Source organism: Vanessa tameamea, chromosome 22, assembly GCF_037043105.1.
Source record: "Vanessa tameamea isolate UH-Manoa-2023 chromosome 22, ilVanTame1 primary haplotype, whole genome shotgun sequence".
NCBI classification, from domain to species: domain Eukaryota; kingdom Metazoa; phylum Arthropoda; class Insecta; order Lepidoptera; family Nymphalidae; genus Vanessa; species Vanessa tameamea.
In genome coordinates this window covers 4,347,876-4,367,272 of record NC_087330.1, presented here as the reverse complement: position 1 = coordinate 4,367,272, position 19,397 = coordinate 4,347,876, and the positions used below count along the sequence as shown (strand labels likewise).

The following is a 19,397-nucleotide window of genomic DNA, read 5'->3' as shown; positions in this document are numbered from 1 at the left end:
GCCTAGTACATATTATATTGGACAAAGACTACAAAAGAAAACTGAAGTATTTTTAAAAAGTGAAAATTTTGTTATATAAAAAATCAATAATTAACCTATATTTTAAAGGTTAATTATTAAATTTCAAAGCCATTAGTTTCCAACTAAAGAATTATAATTTTAAAATAATAAACGATTTTTTTGTAATACAACACAAGTAAAATATTAAAATTATTTAAACACTATAATGGTTTATTATTAAACAAAACTAAAATAAAAATACGACGTGAATAAATAATGTGAGTATAGTATACACGGCTTAATATCAAAATAAACCAAACTGAGTGTAAAACTAGTAGTTTTGAAGATATAAATAGACATACGAGTTACATATATTTACAAAGGTTAAAAATGTAATCGTGATACATTACTTTTCAAAGTAAATTATAAATTTAAGCATTATTTTTCGCAATCGTCGTAATTCTATTATTTTTTTACTTGAACTGACTACCTAGACTTGTTTGATATTTTGATTTTGTGAATTCAATAAAAATGAATCAAATATTAATAAACAATAAAACGAAAATAAAGAAAAAATTATTGTAGCTGTCGTGCATGTGCATAAGGCTCAATAAAATTGAATACATACCATCTACTCAGGAATATATATAAAAAAGCTAAGGAAATCCGAAAAACATTAAAAATAATTAATTTAGACAGGTTATCATTTAAATAAATTCTTATTCGTATTTTTTTCATGATTATTATTATATTGTAAGATTAAAAAGTTTTGTATATTTTTAAAATAGAGATAGGTATCTTAAAGAATTTGCATTATTTGCTTACATATAGAGTCCCAATTATTAATTACAATTTCTACTATTATGGTTATCATATACGGTTTGAGTTTATTAAGTTCTTTAAATTTATTTCAAATTACAGTAATAATTTATAAAAACAGACATTTCTAATTTACTTAAACATATATAAACGAGTGTTGCCATGACAGTATACTATAATGTAGAAGTAGGCCATTGTTATCTGTAACCTTTTGAGATTTTGAGTGTGTGTGTGTATAAAATGAAATCGCACGTTATATGCGAGTGTGCAACGTCGCGAGTGCTGTCTACTAAATAATTTTCGCTTTATACGTTTTTATTTTTATAAATAGCAGATTTAGACAAAGTGATTAGTAATGTAATAACGTAAAGTGATAAGAATTGTGATATACCCGAGCAATGGCCATGAAAATATACAGTGTTTTCGTCTATGTGATCCCGTGCAATAGATCGTCACTTTGGTTGTTTGTCAATGACGTCTGCGTTTAGCGCAACGAAAAGTGGAATTATAGTTTGATTGTGACAAGTAGTGCAAACATAAGTAAATTAAATTGTGATAACCGATGCGTGTTAATAAAATGGATGAGTGTTTTCTTCATTGGAACAATCCTAAATCAACTGAGGCCATCAGAGGTGGCTCATGAAGAAAGGGTTAGTTTACCTGTTTTTTGTTTACTTTTAGTATCGCTCATACCTAATTTGTCAGATATACGATTATTCGTTTTAAACGAATAACGAGACGAATTGAACTCGAATAACGCCTGGGAGTGATGAATTATAGGTTATGATTGCCTTAGTAGTTATTTATTTTGGCATAATTTTAGTGGAACAACACATAATAATATAAGTGATGTGTTGCCTTATATTTATTATGAACACGGATGCGATAGTAGTTATAGATTGAGGTTGGGATGTATTCATTCTCTTTTGTTACTTTCTCTTAACCATGGAGTGAAGGGAGAGACAGTGACAGCATGATGTCATCCGCCATATTCACGAGCGAGATAGCGCTCTACAATAGATACACCTCTGTTTTTAATACATCACTATTGTGATTACATTAGTTTTCTACTTCATGTTGTAATTAACAACTGCAATTATATTATTGTTTTTATCCAATTAATTAGGGGATAAAAAAATCTTACGATAGGAAATTAAATCATAAACAATATTTTTTGTTTGATGTTTAAATACATAAATGAGGATATCATTAATTATTCCTGTGTTTACAAATGTATATAGCAATTATTTATATTTATTATTAAGTATTTATTTGGGAATATTCATTCATAGCCCTAATTTTATAACTAATCCTTAAATTATTAGCAACTCAAGCCATTTAAACTATTTATTCCACAGACAACACAATAAATTATATCAACTGGTAAATTTTATGACTAAAGATAAGCAAGTACTAATAGACATATTTTATACTTGTAAAATTATATTTTTCCAGGATATTTATTACAAAATATTATTTAAACCCAAAAGACTTACTTCATGATAGCATTATAACTAAATAAAATGAAAATATTTGCAGGTTTTGATTTATATTTACAACTTTACGTTTTATCTGTATTCTATAAAGAAATTAACATTATAAAATTTCCACAGTAGGACCTTTTTCTTTAACTTTAACATAGTAAACTTTTTCTGTTTCAAATTACATTATCATTTTATCTTAACGCAATATGAAATGAATCTACATTTATATTGTTTCTATGAAAATATATAAATTCATTTAAAATAACTTTAAACTATTGTCAAGCTTATAAAATTTTATTAATCTATTCATGTTTTTTACATACTAAACTTAGTATTTCCCAGACTAACCAAGTAGGCAAAAAATTACTATATAAATTGGCTTGATAAACATCTCTACTATTCTCAATTGCTAAGTTACACTGTATTCCAAGAATATATAAATGTAATATTAAAGATAAAGTATAATATAATATTGCATTGAATACTGCATTTGAAGAATTTAAAAAATACATAAACTTTCAAAACAATCTTCAACTAACCTGTGGCTGGTGCACACTCATGTTTCAGTTTATGTAAATTTTCCAGAATAAAAACTTAATATAAAATAGCCTACTTGAATAAAGCATATTTTGATTGGTGTAAAAGTTGAGTAAGTTGTCTTGCTATCACAGATACATGCTTAAAACAAATTAATGTTAAAATTTAGATTATGATACTACTTCGTAATAAAAAACAAGCAGGCCCATCATAATAATTTAAATCCAAATTATGCATAAGACACCTAACGCACTGACACCTCTTTGGAGATTACTGTAAAATGTAAAATAAAAAAGTTACAATTTTTGTATCATACTTAAATAAAATTATGGGAGTATGATAACTTTCACATTTATAGTTTCAGTTACATAAAGATTACTGATACACTTTGAACTTTTCCAATAGATAATATACCCATTATTTTATTTATCTGTTGATGTGTGTGATCTAAATCTTGAACAAAATAAACCAAATTTTAAAGATATTGATCATGATGATACACTTTTTAATATCATCAATCAAATAATTAAGATTTGCCATGATATTGTTGTGTGATACTATTTTAAAACAAGGTTTCAAGGTTGTAAACTGTAAGAAGAACTTTTGTATCATCAGTTCACAATATTATTTTAAATATAATGTTACCACTGGTTTAGTTTAGTTTACTAATTTGAATCTTTCCAAATATGCATATTAAATAAATAGTACATCACAAATTTATTTCAGAAATTATAGATTAAAGTTATCAATGATAATGATAAAAATATCTAAATAATAACTAGCGATTAATCAAAATTGATTTGTATTGATATTTTTGATATTTTTTTTACTTGCTTGGAATTTTTTTTCATGCAAAAGGTAACAAATTTGTTAAATGATTTTTATTTCAATTATCAATATCCATTTATATGCTTAAATTATTTACAAAATACATGCACAGATTATCCTGGTTGTTGTTTTAGTATATAAAACCTTCTCTAAAATGTGGTGTGCCTTCTGGTATAATTATCATGTATATTGATTTAGTAGATTTTTCATTGAAAACTATTAATTATTACTGACTACTTCGGAATATTCCAGAATTACAAAGCTCTCTAACATCATTATTTACAATGATAAATATTGCGATTGTGCTAATAATAAGTCAAAAGTTGTGGTGAATAATTTATTTATTATTACTAATGTTATAATTATTATTTGTATTTGTTGAAAATAAATGTGCATGAATATTTTCTACTGTTACTCATTAGCCTAGTGTTGATAACATAAAGCATTGAAGCTAACCCATTTATTTGCTGATACCAGTTTGAGGTCAAACACACATATTTATGAACCATTAACTGCATTGAAAAGTAACTATAAAAAGTTACAGTAATTTAGATTGCATTTCAGTTAAAAAACAGAATAAGTATTTGTGTTATAAACACAAACTTAAGAACAGATTTATGTTTGAAAGTTTCAATAACTTGTGGTACTGGATAAAAGAGTTAATGTCTCAATTTCTATTAATGTGTTACTATTTTTTGGTAATATGCTTTTTTTTAAATTGTTTTAAATCCTATAGTTGGGTCTCTATTTAACATTGCTGTATTATATTTTACAACCCAATCAAATCAAATTAAAAATATTTAATTAAAATATGAATCTATCATTTGTTTAAGTAACTTGTTTTTCATATTAAAAAGTTTGAATGTTTTTTTTAAATATAAATTTTATTTAATTTGTTACATACTTGGCCAAATAATTTGGACCGTTATGAGATTAACAAAGTTGTATAGTTTTGGTTTTCTATCATAGTCATATTATATAATAATAGTATGTTGAAAGTCGGAAAGACTTCTTGTAATTTGCAATGAAGGTGCCATCATATGCTAATTCATATATTTGATGGTGAACATAGTTAAGTAACAGTAGTGTTCTTACACTATACACATAATACTAGGTAATGCCCAGCCTGTATGCAATGCTGCTTCTATTTTTTTTTACTTATATGATGGTCACCACCACCCATAGCCATTTATGCTGTAAGAAATATTAACTATTCCTCATTTCCAACCGTAGGACCTAAGATATTATATCTCAAATCTGTATTACACTGGCTCACTCACTATTTAAACCGAAATACAAAAATACTAATTATTTCAGTTTGGCGGTAGTATATTTGATGAGTGGGTGACTACTCAGACGGGCTTGTAATATAGCACTCACCAAGCCTAATATTACTGTTAGACTATAAAATATGTAACTTATGTAAAGGTGCTTCATTAAACGCGCTTCAAACAGTTCTGACGATTCTTAATGAGACATCGTTTTTGGACCTGGCAATTCATTTTTACCTAATCAAATGAACGATACGTAAACGCATAGAATACGTGAAATAAGTATATATATATATATATGTATAATATTTTTATGTTGGATTGCTGAAACCAGTGTGTTCTTATTGTTTCAAAAATTATATTAATATTGGATATTCATAGATTTCGCTGGTCAGACGTAAAAATGTTCTTATAGTTTTGATTTCATGATCGAAATCTACTTTATAACACTGGCTTAGTATTCGTTATGTAATGATAAGATTTGAGTTGATCTATCGTTATCGGCGGTTTCAAAAGTTTTTGAAACTGTAATAATCAATCGCGGCAAAGATTTCCGGTTTATAAGACTTTATCATCAATTACGTGTTGTATGTAAATAACGTGTAGTAACTTTATAACTTTGCGTTGTCGGTTCACGATAATGGCGGCAATTAATCGTTGTTGCGCACGCGCCTTCTAACTGGCTCGTTATCGGAGCTTTACGATTGGCTGACCGGTTCGGATTGATCCCCTCGACGTGCACTATAGTAATAAGCAAATTGTGACATTGATATCAAATATCATTATATAAAAATATATTATAATACAAGAACTTAAGGATACTGATCACTTAGTAAATTTTATTTTACTAAATTTAATCGATAGTTTTAATTGCTCAAGGCATATTATAATACATAATATGTATATATATATATAGTTTTGTGTAGAATAAATTATTATAATTCCTTAAACTTGCTCAACCAGTTGCAAAGGTGAGGTTAATGTTTTAATTATAAATGCTACATTTTAAATACCTATTAAATTTAAAACGTAATTATTTTTTTTAATTAAACTATGTAACGCTTTGATGCTAAAACAATAACACATAGACTTAAATCTACATGGGTAAAAAAAATATTATAAAAACTCGTGCTTAAAATTTTGATAAAAAAAGAGCGAAATTCCACAGTTATGTGATTTTTTCGATTCGATTCGATGGCATGCATAAAAATTACATGCATATCAATATATTATTTGTCTAGAAGTATGGAACTTGGAAAAAAAACAGAAGACTAGGTCCAAAACCGTGCTCTATTTTGTGATATTTTGTATATATGTATATTTAAATGAATCTATAACTGATTGTATATTAAGGAACACAATAAAGTTTTAAATAAGTGCCATACATAAGTCAGTAGGACTTATGAAATTTCCAAATACAGCAAGTAAGCGCCTATAAGGCATACTACAATTTACCGATCGAGGTGTGCAATAACTACGTGTGAACAAAACTACGGTGTTAAAAACTTATTGAAATCGTATTTTTCCCTGTACGATAATTTTATAAATCAATTTTAAAATATTCATAATTGTCTTGTTTCTGCACATATTCACCTCGCTATTAGTATGATATGAAATCGTACTAAATATGTATATAAACGAAAGCAGCTTTATTAAAAAAACACATCACACTTTGACGAGACTAATTTGTAACCCAAGCGTATATTATATGTTATGCACAACGCTAGAGCGACTAGCGGCCTTGTCCCAATGCTCCCGATTTATGAATCGTGTCGCATGAATATATAGACCATACAAGTAAATTAAAATATACAACTGATGTAAAGTCTAGGGCTATTTTTAGTATCAATTAAATGAGCGTACATTAATATTGCGTCACCTAACGATACATGCATGAATACATTTCCTCTTAAACGATTTTGGTCACGGCAGATTTCCATAGGACATATTATAGTGCACAAATTTATGGTATAGACTAGTATATTCTATATTCACTCAGTCTCATTATCAGAACAGGAATTGCTACTCGAACGGAAGAGTTCAGGAGCTGGACCGAAAGCTTTACGTGTTTTCTGAGGCACAACGTTGTAAACACACAAATTCTGACATTTGAGAATTTCCCACTAGATCTATTAAATAAACCCAATAAAGCTTTAATTGAACCTACCTCGAGCTCAACGAGGCTGTCTCATCATATATTTAACAAGATGAGACATATATGTATGTATGTATATGAACATAAATTGCCTTCTGCAAATACAACAGTACACACGTAATTACTTATGCATATCCCTACTGATATATCTTTGTGTTCCGTTAGCTTGCCTCTAATGCCCGTCATCATAATTTAAATAAATAGTATTTCAGTTAATTCTGCATTTATTTCAATCAAGACCTTAACTTGGTCGAGTGAGACAATTACAGGCTCAAAGGATATGACATTCTAGTTTTCATAGTTAGATATATAAGTAATGGTTTTCAGTTGATGTGTACAACTGTCATCGCCTGGTAAATTTTAAAATATGGAGCTTTTTGTTCGACTTCCTCGTCCTCATGTGTCTCATGTCGTATTTCATCTTCGTCATACTTACGAATGAACGATCTTTTATCGCATGTCATAAAAAACGTATTAAGAAAATATATATTTTCGTCCAAAGAGAGGAAATTGAATTCAAGAGTATTACTTTTAGTTTATTAAAAGTAACAGCATTAACTAAATCACATTCCAATTATCTGAGTGCGTACTAAACTGTTTCAGTTTATGGACAGAGAAGGAATGAACGCATTACGTAAGCCCTTTATTACGACAGACGTCGGATGTCTGTCTTTGTTTGTTGCTAAAAGATGAGATTATGTTAAAACCTTTTCAAAGTACATGTTGTCATCGTCACTTGACACTTTGATAAGTTTTTAGAGGATAAACATTATAGATCAAATGTTCAGATACGCTTTTAAAATAATGTCAAAAAATATGTTAATCATATGAGTATTATATGGATTTAATGCCAGATTTAAAAAAAACATATTGTATACTATGCCTGAAGCTCCAATTAAAAAACTTATAATTATGGTTTATATGAAATTGTTGTGCTGCTTTTCAACAAAAACGTACAGGTGCATTTAAATAAAAATAATAAAGATAATAAACCAAAGGCAAACATAACAATAATACACAAAAATTGTAATACTACAAGGTAAAGGCCCCTACCCCCTGTAGAAGAAGGTCTGTAGCTTATTACACTATGCCGTTCCTGTGGGAGTTGGTGGATTTAGCTTGTCGAGATTTGAAGTCGGGATCTTCGATTAAGATCGACTTGTTCTCTTATCTCTTCTTATCTCAATCTTTACATATACTTATTTATTTTATTTATTTATTAAATACCTAATCTTATTTCTTTATAGTGGGTCGCTGCGCATCCATTAAATAAACGGAAACAATAGTTTAACAATGATTATTCTTTTCGTAATTGGGCATAGGTCAATATCAGACTTGAACGCTATTGGTGTACATATTCATTTTCGTCTACATAATTATTATAATTCAGTCAATACAATCCACTTAAGTACTTCCACTATTAAATTAATTTAGCTTATATCTTATATATTTACATAACAATCGATCAAAATATTATGAGAAATCGAAGAACGAGGACATGTATATTGTTAATACTTTTAAGCAAATTTTATAACGTTTTAAGTTGACATTGTTGTAAAAATTTACTGTTGTTGAATTGAGATTTAGACTAAAAGCTATCCGACTTTTAGTCTATTATATATTAAATGCGCAATGTATTTAAGGTACTTCATTGGATAAGGATTAATGCTGTTTTGCTTAAAATCGCAAAAAAATGTACTTATTTACGACGTCACTTTAGAAACATCTAAAATTATCAGTGTTTCTCTTCTATATTTTACATGTATTATACATATAAACCTTCCTCATTAATCAATATATCTATTAAAAAAAACCGCATTAAAATCTCTTGTCTATTTTAAAGATCTAACCATACATAGGGACAGACAGCGGTAACCGACTTTGTTTTATACTATGTAATGTAATAATGATAATTAACTTTGTCGAGTTTGTCAAAATTTATAGAACTATTTCGAAGTAAAACGACCTTTGTTGACATGACTCATTGAATAAAATAATTGTGATAATCAATTCCGCTAACATCCTGTTGTAGTACAGACCGGCTAGTTCGACTACTTACAAAATAGCATTCGTCTTGTAAGTACCATAAATTTGTGTTAATTGCATATATACTTTATTAATATGTTTTTATAAGGCATGTTTTTATGCTTTAGTCTGAACAGTGACTGCTGTACCAAACTGTTCACATTCATTGTAAAATAAACTTATCCATGCATACAGTGTCATACAGTGTCATATACCAATAATGGTGACAGGGCTTTATGCTAGTCTTTCTGGGTTACATAAGTTCATAAAACATCAACAAAAATTTGCTCTGCTGCAACTAGTTTAAAGATTAAGTGAGTCAGTGTAATTAGGACCTGCCTCCAGTATCAAATTTGGGAGCTCTAATATATTACAAAGATATAATGCAACGAGATGTGAGACTTATACTAAAAACGTATACAATGATTACATTTTTTAGTCTTGGACTGAATATACAATAAGATTGTGATGCAGTGATAGTGTTGTACTGTGATACCAAATGTTATCACGCTTTTAAAATTTTCAATTATATTCATATCGTAGTAAATGCCGTGTTCTCGATCAATAAGTCAAGGATCAATTTAATAAGATTTTAAAATCGTTTCCCAAAACCGGTGCGGTGAACAAATTCACAGATATTTCGATAATCCTCCGCTTGATTATAAACGTCAGAATAAGGCTATCAATTACATCTCAGGTGAATTATAATTTGAATATACCTAACAATCGTTTTTCAACCGAGAGGTGTGCCTTTAAGATCAATTTATCGCTGAGCACATTTTTTTTTTCTTTTGATATTTTATAAGCGTCTTACGACTCTCCAATTCGACCTTGCTTGTGTTTGATCCTGACATTGTCAACAAAAATAAAATCAAAGAGCTGTCACTTGTATACAATATTCCATTAGTCCTTTTGTCTTTACTAAATGCTTTCATGTTATTTGGACAAGTAATTGCTTTTGTTATTATCGTTAATACGCTATTTAAACGTATAAACGATTTAAGATTTTAAATTAACATGGTTACTAAAAGTATTTAAAACGGGATATTTACCGACATACGAGAGTCTCGTGAACAAGACATTCTTAGATAATGTCGAAATAGCGAGCTCCACCAAATAAAAATAAAAATATGGTAAATATCCCGTTTTAATTACTTGTAAATTAAAACGATTTGCTATTACATAATTAATTTAGCTTTTGGATGTTCACTTAAATTAAGAGATTTTTTTATAACTGTTTTAAACATTTTTTTATATATTTACTTACAATTTTGTATACATCCTGAATAAGCTTCAAACCCTCTTAAAAAGGACCCTCACCCAGCTGTGGGATATTTAATGGCTGTTAATTTGCTTTATGTTAAGTACGTTTTAGAATCAATTAATTTTCAAATGATTCTCACAGTGTGCTATTTTAATTAAAAGCAACTGAAGCTGTGTTTTCTTATCATGTATTTGTTGATAAGTTAATCCACGGACAGCGAGACTATTGATTCATCCGAATGGAATCCATCCACATACTTTGTATAGGTCGTTTAATGGAATAAGGTCAGTCATATGGGAGCGTTTAGAATGAGTTGATAGTATTTTCTATATTTTTCATTATATTTCTTTATAAGACAAAAGATATTAAAAAAAATATTATAAATCTGCTTTATCAATAGATTTGCTAAATATTATTGTGATCAAATATTTGGCATGAAATCTATCAACAATATAAAGTAACGCGAGCTATGAAAATGACACAGATTGTCTGGTTATCCGGAGACATAGTTAGTAGCTAGGCGATTTAGACATCGTTGCGAGGATACCATGGCGGCATGCCAATGGGTCGAAATGGAATCTCACTCTACGCTATTTGTTGCAATTATTTGCGAATTGTCTGTTCCTACCAATTTGGATTATGATAATATCCTTTGAGTCCGTTTTGTTCTCGATTTGCTATATACTATATTGCTGCAAAAAAATCGGCATTTGTCAAATTTATGTGACATTTAATTTAGTTTAACAACTATACCATAAATGTCATTGTAAAATATACTTTTATTTAACCTTTTAATATAAATGTGTATTTCAGTGTTGAGATTTAAATTTTCGATTCGGTCATGGTCAATATCATAGGTTTTGTAAATAAATACAGAAATTATTAATTTTATTCGTGCGTTTTTGTTGTTTGCCACAAATAATTTTAAGTTTGTATAACGGATTAGTAAATGTTGTCTTCCTAGACGAGCTTGCACAGAATTGTGGAGGGGCCAAGATTTGTTCTCGTATCGTCATATTAACAGGAAAAATCTTCAATCGTCATTTTTCCTATTAAATTTTTTCCTATTAAATACAAGGGCATTTATTATCAACATACCTTCTAGTGGGACATTAACGGTTGGTTACTTGTGCTATTATTATTAACAGTTAGTTAAATTAAAAGTGATTAATTTCATAAAAAAAAGTAAACGTAAAAAAACGTCGTTACTTCCGCTACGGACAGACGATTGATGGAAACTAATAATAGGAAGAGAAGGCGCAATTAACTCTGACTGGAGGCACGCGCCGTTTTAAAACGACTTCCAAGTGATTTCAATTTTTTACGCAGCTTTTACATTAAGAATCCATATTTTTTATCCTTGACTAAAATAAGTTTCATAGCGTATTTTCTAATTCTTATTACTTTAAATGATTATTTTTTATAAACAAATTAATGGTATTGTCCTGTATGGTAATATTTTATTACAGAGAGGTTTTTTCCTTTGCAGTTGAATATTGATGACGTTCTTCTGGCCGATTTTTGTTACAGCGACTTAAATTGTAGACATAATGTAATGCAGAAGTGTGCATAATCCGATGTACAATAAAGTGTTCAGGCAAAGAACGTTATTTAAACAAAACCCAGCTTTACGACTTTCAGCTTAAACATCATCTAAGTGTTATTATTATGAATCATGATGATGATGATATTATGAATCGTGCAATTTATAACCTGGGCCCAAAAGATTCGTTAAGAGATAAATTTAAAGAAATTAAAATAATGACTGTCGCTTCTCAATTTGTTTTTGATAATGTTATGTATGTACGCAAAAACATAAACGATTTTCCCAGAAATTGTGACGTACATTCTATTAACACTAGGAACAAGAATAAACTTGTTACTCCAAGTACCCGATTACACAGGGTTAGTAACTCTTTTTTGGGGCAATGTATACGTTTTTACAACAGGATCCCAGAAAACGTTCAAAATTATTCAATTATAAAATTCAAAAGAATCGTTAAAGAGCGTTTGTGTGCTAAAGGATATTACAACACTAATGACTTTTTAGTTGACTGCACACCTTGGGAATGAAATGATCGCCTCCAGGCTGTTTCAAATAACTAAAATATAATTATTATTGTACATGCAAAATGGAAAAAAAAAAATATCCCGCTGAGTTTCTTTCGCCGGTTCTTCTCAGGTCCGAGGTGCTAAATTCCGAACCGGTGGTAGATTTTTGACAATCAATAAGCAAGTGTAAACACTTCTATATTGAATAAAGATTTTTGATTTGATTTGATTTGATTTTAATTTTATGATTCTTATTTAATATACTTTTTCATCGAATTAGGCTCATTTTTTGGGAAGACTAAGGATGCGTTTGGCAATGTGCGGACGCGTCGACTTTAGTCTTCCTGAAAAATATCGAGCTTTCCTCCATAAATAACGTACATTATAAACGCTAACATTGTTCATTTGGTAGTAAAATAATGAGCTATTAAATAATTTTAAATGAACTTGATTGTAATGACGACAATTATATGGAGCGTCTTAAACAGTCAAATATATGGAATATTCACGATACTATATCTTTCAATAAAGAGCAGTTAAGAGACTTAAGTTGTTATTATTTGATATTAATTCCTTTTATGTGTCCGTCCGTCGTATCGCCCACGTTAATGTCGGAACAATGACCACTCTTGTCCGAGTTCAGATGTAACTGTTATAAATACTTAAACAGGCATTCAGACTGTACATATTTACTTAGGTATAACTATATGACCGCCGATGGAATTTTTAATAGACTATATCGAAATATATCTTGTATTTTATACAATAAAAAAATCATAGAGTCATATGTAACCGGTTGAATAATTAATGCAATTACTTTATATCTGTTTCGTACGATTTCTATAGCATTTGTTAATTGTGATATATGAGGTACTAGTCTTCGTTCGCGATCTTATATTTTAGGTATAAAGGAATAGCGTATGTCCTTGCTTGGTTCAACCTTGCTTCAAAACAAATTACATCAAATTCCGTCTAGTCACTAGTGGTGACAGAAACAAACTGTTACTTTTGCATTTATTATTTTAGTAGATTTTTTCAATAGTACGATTAAATATTAACATTCAGTATTTATCAAACAATTATTTTAACTTCAACTGAATTGAAATATCCCGATGATGTTTTTCGTAAATTTTAAATGTTTGTGAGTTCAAACCCGTGAGTGCTAATGCGTTTTATTTTTTTCTATGATTCCTTAGGTTTGTTTATGGAGACGCCATTTTTTAACATGGAACGTACAGTAACATGAATTGTTTTTGGCTGTCTTATACGTGTCTAAAAACAAAGTATATTTATATTTCGTAGTTCACCGGTGTTTCCTTATTGTGGAAGTTAACGTTCCGTATAGCCTATTCCAATCGAAGAAAGAATAAAGGTAAACTAACAAGATCTCGGAATTAGGTAATTCAGGCAATTTGCTAATAGATCAGCTATATTGTTATTTATTGGTATTTATATATACTATTTAACTGCATTTATCTATTTTATTTCACCCTAAAGTTCCGAAAACAGCTTCGTCAAAGTTCAAAATGTCATTTTTTTTCGCAAATCCGAAACGAATATCAAAGATTATTCTAACTCAAAAAATGTCGAATGTTGTTTATTTGTCTTTTGTCATCTTGTGATTGGAATAGGCTATATTTGGTAGCACCTTATTTTGTTATATGATAAGGCGAAATACAAAACTAATTTCAAATATAAAGTCAACGAACGTTATACGCACTAAGTATTCCTTTTGTTATAAATATAGACGACGAAAATTACATTATATGAAAGAGAACAGCACCTCATATTTTTCAAACGAAATATACTACATTTATTTATATATTCATTCTTGTGTTTTAAAAGATTAATGTATTAATTATATATTGTCGCTCGTGTTTTAGGGGTTGGTTGTCAGGTGTTAGGTAAGGAACCTATGCCCTTCCTTGGAGTTCAAGCTTTATACCAAATGAAAGACTTTATTCATTGTTTCGGACATAAAAGAGCAACAGACAGACAGAGTGACTTTCGCATTTATAATATTAATATATGATACCCATGTAAAATACGAATAAATACGTAAGTTTGTTTGTTTATTACGCTTTCACGTCTTTTCTACTTAACCGAACTTCATGAAATTTTACATTCTATGTGTATGTAAAAATCAGAGGTACAGAAAAGGACACAGGGCGTTATTATCTATTTACCTTAATTTGCCACGCCTTCCCTTCGCGAGTGAAGCTGTGACGTAAACTAGTTTGTAATAAGATCTTAACTATAGACACAAATAGGTGTATATTTATAAAGATCAAAATAACAAACAAAAATGTATTTATTTATATCTCTCCTAATAATGTCTTTAATTGAAATAATAAAATGCTAATGACCTATCTTTTAAATCATTTTGTGCATTTACATTCAGTGCGTGATACTGAACCTATTGAGAGATAAATAAAAAATCCTGTAATTTAGTACAAGAACAATTCTCTATTGCTTGTATTATGTAGGACGGATCAAGTTATTAATATTTATAACAATAATGCTGTTTATCGCACGACTTACAGTTTAATTACAAATATTTAAACCAGAGAAATATTTTGAACTTTAATTAATCTAGACTGAAAATAATCGACGGTATCTTTATCTTAGAAGATTATGAACTTAGTTTGAATATATAAATGAACGCTACCTTTATTAATATATTTACTTTTAGCAATAAATACATTTAAAGTTCATAGAAAATGGATTAATAAACAAGACATTTTATCCCTTATAGCATTTAATTTTATTTATTATATAGTTTATAGCTTGGGATTATTATTAGTTGTATATGACGATTATGTGTATATATGTTTGATGAAAAAGAGTAACCGTTGAATTCCTCACCGGTTCTCTGAAGAATGTGCATTCCGAACCAGTAGTAGCTTTACGTTAAAATTAATCTTGTATAAAGATTCGAAACTGCTTGCAAAAACAAATTACAGTAAATTATATTTTTGGTTTTTTAAACGTGTACAATATGTTCATGCATTGATCATCAGATTGAGTTCAATTCAATTCTTAGTTGAATGGCTTTTAGTTGACAGGGCACAGATTATTTCGCCAATGTCACTTACGATGGAGAAGACACGAATGAGATTGATCGGTACGGTTGAGATAACAAACGCAATTAAATTTTAAAGCCAAGTATAGTAGTAGTAATTTCCTTGTTAATCCTTAATAGGTTAACAACAACACAAACATTAAGAGTTAATAATAGGGTAAATTAAAAATTGTTGTTAGTATTATCAGATTGAGTTAAAACTTTGTATAGTTTTGTTACTTAGACGGTTTCTGTCGTGGTACCTTCAACGTAGAATAGGTGGCGTTAGTCTTGTCGAATATTTTTTTTTTATAAATGCATTCTGATTTAATACGGACATACGTAACTTATATCTAATATAATTTAGTCGAAGGTAAAATTATCTGCAATCAAAAGTTATTGTAAATGCGATAATTAATGTTTTAATATGTATTTTTATTTACATTTATATATCTCTAATCAAATCCAATCACGTATTCATTTTAAAATGAATATACGAATTTAGGTTTTAATCTAATTTTAGCGATTTAGGTCTCTCTGTGTCTCTGTACGTGTGAATTGTGTATCCTTGTGTGTTTGTGAACATGAATTTTAAAAAGATAGCGAATGCTATGCTAATGTAACTACAGAATGATACCATATCATATTTTGATTTAGTTGACCACGAACTTTATCTACGTTATTTGCCAAACATTTGATTCGTTATCAATTATGAAAACGTTTTATATTATTATTAGATATGTCGAGATTGTGTTCCATTATTAAAACACAACAATATATTAAATACCGGAAGTTTTCAATTATGTCAAAATGTTTTGAAGATATAATATAAATTAAAAAAAATCTATGTATTTGTCCTATATGCGTTTCTAAACAATTGAGCCAATAATAGAAATATTGTTAGAAATTTCTTTGTATTTTTTTATTTTTCTATACTAAGGTAGCGAAGTCGGGCTATAAATAAATATCTTACTCAGATAACTATAAAATATATTGATAAGTTGTTTCATTCAACACTGACTATTATTAGATTTTAAATTTAAAACAAACCCCTATCGTAATATGAGTTGGTTATATTTTAAGCTCATATCAACAGTTGGTTGGCTACAGATGTTCGGCGATAGTCTCTCCGCACTTGTCAAAACATATTAAATACATAGGTGAGGTATTTGTGTTCTTATTAGACTCGTTTTAACGTTTCGTTTATATCTTTAATATTATATTTAAACATTAAACTCAGTTCTTGTGTCAAACACAACCTGTTTCGGCTAAAAATGTTTTATTGGAATGTTACACGCGCGATATAGGTTGGCCGGAAATTGTATTTGGGTTTTTGCTAGTCTGGATAGGTTACCATTATTCCATATTCTACCAACTACCAGCAACACTTAGTACTATCGTGTTAGTGGGCTATTGTAATAACAGATACAAGGACAATATATGTTACTAAGGACTTGTATTTTCATTGATAATGTAATTAATAAATAATATTACTTGCGATACCCATGTCTGGACGATAGTGACTATTTACCACCAAGTAGTCTATTTACTAGTCCCTTTAAATAAAAATAAAAAAGCAGTACAAAATCGGGTCTTCATAAAAAAGAAGCGAATCGCACTGTTATAAACACATAGATTATTATTCAATTAACGTTTAGTGTTAAGCTTGGATGAGCTTATTTCACGTCGGTGTCCTAAACATTTATATTCCTCTCAACACGTTTGACTCAGAACAAATTGCAATAGTTTTAAAATATTATCTTGTTTGTGTTATGTAAGTTAAAATGTTTGTTTTTCGATATTTAAGTTATTTATATACAATATGTATAAATTTAAATGCAATGTGTGATTGATAAAATATAAAAACCATTGATTTTGTTACCGGTTCTCTTCGTTAGAATATATTTTAATGTAAACTGTAGTACCGTTAAAATTTATTTTATTTAATAAAATCATGATTCAAGTGTCCTCGTGTATTTATTCTTGAAAAAATTATATATTTGATTTTGAAACTAAAACCAAATTTAAAAGTCCCTTCCAAATAAAACAAACCAACGGCTTAAGTTACAATGCTAGTTTAAACAACTACATTCTGGTCGTGATTATCATCTCTTTGATGTAATATGATACTGTTATCACTACACACTATTATGAATTCGTTTCACAACTTGCCCAGCATCAAGATTACTGACGTTTTCATTTACATAAGTTTACTGTTTCGTTGTTTTATTTATAGTTTTCTTATGCATATATATTTAATTATATGTAGTTGATATGTGAAAAAGAATAACTATTGAGCTTTTTGTTTTTCTTGGTAAAATCTAGATTTTAATTGTTTATACGTTTATTTATTTATTTTTTTACTACCTGATCCGGTATTACACTAACACGAATAAACATTCGTACAAAACAATTATTTGTTATGTACACAAACATCAATAAATAAACTTGGCTTACATAGTTGAATTACAATATTTAAGATAATACCTATATAAATATATATATACTTTCGCTTTGAAAATGAATTTTAAGTAGTTCTTCGGCTACAGCTGTCTTTGAAAACTTTGGCGTTTTTACGTTAAAGGCTAAAGCTAAGCCTAAGCTAGTTTGAAGTTCGAATTAAGAGGTCGTGTAACGATATCTTGTTATTAGTAGGTCATCGAGACTAATTACTCAGTTTTATATAGTTATGATACACCATGCTTACCGAACTAGCAACTAATGCATTCAACTAATTAAACTTTTTAATATGTAGTCATATTACAGCATACAAAAGGGTCACCTAATTGTAATCCCCTCAGCCATGGGAATATTAAGAGAAAGCCTCTCTCATTCTGTACATTGCCGACAATGGATATCGTTAATGTTATTACAAAAGGTCGTATCTAAAACTTAACTGCCAATTTAAAACAACAAAAACAATCGTAGTTACTGACAATTGTAAGCGCTATGTTTTTAATGCCATAAAAAATAATTTACTATAGTAACGGCAGAAGAAAATAAATTATGATTATATAAATGAAATGTAAGGAAATATGTAGTCGGTACTTATGTTCTTCAGTTGTTTAAATAACATAATAAATTTCCTAATGCACTAACAGTGGCGCTGTAGACAGTGCCAGTAATTAAACTGGTTCACTAACAAGGAAAGCAATGTATTAAGTGTATTTGTTTCTGTCCAGTCTGCACTAAGACATGTGCTTTACATACAATGTCGTACTCTTCGACTTGCGTAAGAACAAAATGTTGTATTGTTTAGGTGTGAATTGTGAAAGACGAGTGAGCCAGTGTAATAAAATTAATGTTAAATGTTAATTGTGTTGTGTTAATGTACCTGAGCTATTGCAAACACTCAAAAGTCAAACGTCAGTTTTGTAGTCACGGCAGAAGTTGATGATTGTTATTAAAAAAAGGATGTCCAATTGTTAAAAATTGATTGGATGTGAGTAATCATTTATTCGAGATTGTTACTTTATACCAGGGTTCGAAAAAATCCGATTTTTATAATAAATATCAAAAATCCGATTCTTTGATATATATCCAATAATATATCTGATATATATCCAGGCTAAGAAAACGAAACGAATTTTATTCTGTAATCTCTTAAAAATGTAAAAGGAATTTGTAAAATAATACAAGTGTCGAAATACCACATTTTTTTATTAAAAAAAAGTAACAAAGGAATTGGTGTCTATCTATTTGAGAAATATTTTTTTAATGAACACTTAAAAAACAAGTACCTTTTATTATTATATCTTCATTTGTTTGTGAGATAAATCAACTAATTTTATTTTAATATTAATTTGTAATCGAATAATCACAAAAAGTAATCATTCAGAGTCAGGCCTTAAGCATAGATCTATGAGTGTTGTTCAGAAGGTAGGAAACAAATCAATTGATA

The 19,397-nt window shown here is 28.8% G+C and overlaps 1 protein-coding gene across 4 annotated transcripts in view; it reads left to right on the top strand.

Annotated features, from left to right (window-relative positions):
- The first annotated feature begins 1,049 nt into the window (after nt 1-1,049).
- Nucleotides 1,050-19,397, top strand: part of LOC113391485 (AF4/FMR2 family member lilli) — a 217,213-nt gene continuing 198,865 nt past the window's right edge. For all 4 annotated transcript variants that reach the window (XM_026627457.2, XM_026627455.2, XM_026627461.2 and 1 more), the window contains exon 1: nt 1,050-1,469. In XM_026627457.2, the coding sequence (XP_026483242.1) occupies nt 1,401-1,469 (69 nt within the window). In that variant the 5' untranslated portion in view covers nt 1,050-1,400. The remainder of the gene's footprint in view (nt 1,470-19,397) is intronic.